The sequence below is a fragment of the Charadrius vociferus genome, unplaced genomic scaffold (genome assembly GCF_000708025.1).
Source record: "Charadrius vociferus isolate BGI_N301 unplaced genomic scaffold, ASM70802v2 scaffold1284, whole genome shotgun sequence".
Taxonomy (NCBI): Eukaryota; Metazoa; Chordata; class Aves; order Charadriiformes; family Charadriidae; genus Charadrius; species Charadrius vociferus.
The window spans coordinates 32599-33973 of record NW_009648060.1 but is presented as its reverse complement, the minus strand read 5'-3'; the positions used below and the strand labels follow the sequence as shown (position 1 = coordinate 33973).

The 1375-nt window shown below is 59.1% G+C and overlaps 1 protein-coding gene across 1 annotated transcript in view; it reads left to right on the top strand.

Moving 5' to 3' along the window:
• The window catches only part of MYO1D (myosin ID), a 141203-nt gene extending 140400 nt beyond the window's left edge, over positions 1 to 803 (top strand). Inside the window, exon 22 of the mRNA XM_009883722.1 lies at positions 647 to 803. Coding sequence (XP_009882024.1) covers positions 647 to 803 — 157 coding nt within the window. The remainder of the gene's footprint in view (positions 1 to 646) is intronic.
• The last annotated feature ends 572 nt before the right edge of the window (positions 804 to 1375 follow it).

Genomic DNA, 1375 nt, shown 5'->3' with positions numbered 1-1375 from the left:
TGCTGTCCCCCGCCGGCGGCGACCCAAACAGCCGCGGACAAACTGGTTTGGGGTGGCAGAAACTACTTATTTCCCTCGTGGGAGTCATTTTTAGCACCAAAGCCGGGTTAAAGGGTTAAAAAGCTGGGCAGTGGTTGGCAGGGACACAGGTTTTGGGTGCCCCTGTTCAGGGCGCTCCGTCCCCAGGAGGCCACGCGGTCGGTCGGTCTGTCTGTCTGTCTGTCTGGAGAGGGAATTCAAAAAACCACCCCAACCTCTGCTTCTTTCAGCTATTTCGTGCCGTACGTGGAATCTCTGAGCTCAGAACGAGGGATGTCGTCATCATTGTAATTAGAGAGAGAGGAGCGGTTGCTCGGGAGGTCACGAGCCGCGGCCCCCCAGACCTTCTGCCGCCCCGTGAGGCGATGCTCCCCCTCCGGCACTGAGCCCCGGCGCCACCGTCCCCGCGTGGGTGACCTTGGCGTGGGGGAGCGGGGCTGGAGCGAGCCCCAACGCCGCGCTCAGAGCTGCGGGTTGGCTGGACGCGGGGCGCTGGGCTCTGCGGGACCCGAAAACACCGCTCCCTGCCCCGCGCCGAGGTCCGAGCGACGGTACCCGCATCCCCTCCCTCCCGCCTGACTCCTCTTCTCCCTTTTTGCCTTTGCAGTGAGAAACGCGCTCTGCAAGTCAGCGTCACCAACCCGGTCCAGTGCAGCCTGCACGGGCGGAAATGCACCGTCTCCGTGGAAACCAAGATTAACCAATCCCAACCGGATTTCACCAAGCATCGTTCCGGTTTCATCCTCTGCGTGCCGGGGAATTAGCATCCCCCCCCACCTCCGCTTGGCGCAGCGAGCCCGGAGAGAGCGAGAGCGAGAGCGAGAGCGAGCGGAGGAAAGAGGGACGGGGGCGTTGATGGCCCTCCCCGCGCCTCGGACTTTGCAAAGGGATTAATTTAGAGATGCTCAGCTGTGACTTGGGCATGCGCCTGAAACGATCTCTAGAGCTAGAGGTTTAGCAAACCCAAATTCAGGAGAGGGTTTTACTACCACATGCAACGAAGGCTTAAAATAGCCGACGACCTGTATCCATCTTACAAAACAGGCCGGAATGGCAGGAAAGTGCTTCTGAATTAGTCCAAAAAAAAAAGCATTTATAGGTACTTACACCCTTTCCTCCCTTCCCCGCGTTGATTTCTTAAACCCTCTCTGCTGTTCCCCTCTGCATTTCTTTTTTTTTTGTGTGTGTGTCTTTTTTTTGCAATATTACGCAGCCTCCCCCGGAGGAACCAAAGACACCCGGCTCAGGGAGTCCGGTCCTGCGAGACCGAATCCCCGTGGAAGCGGGGCCGGGTTTGGAAAGGAGGGACGGCTGCCCCCGCCGGGAAGACCCTCCG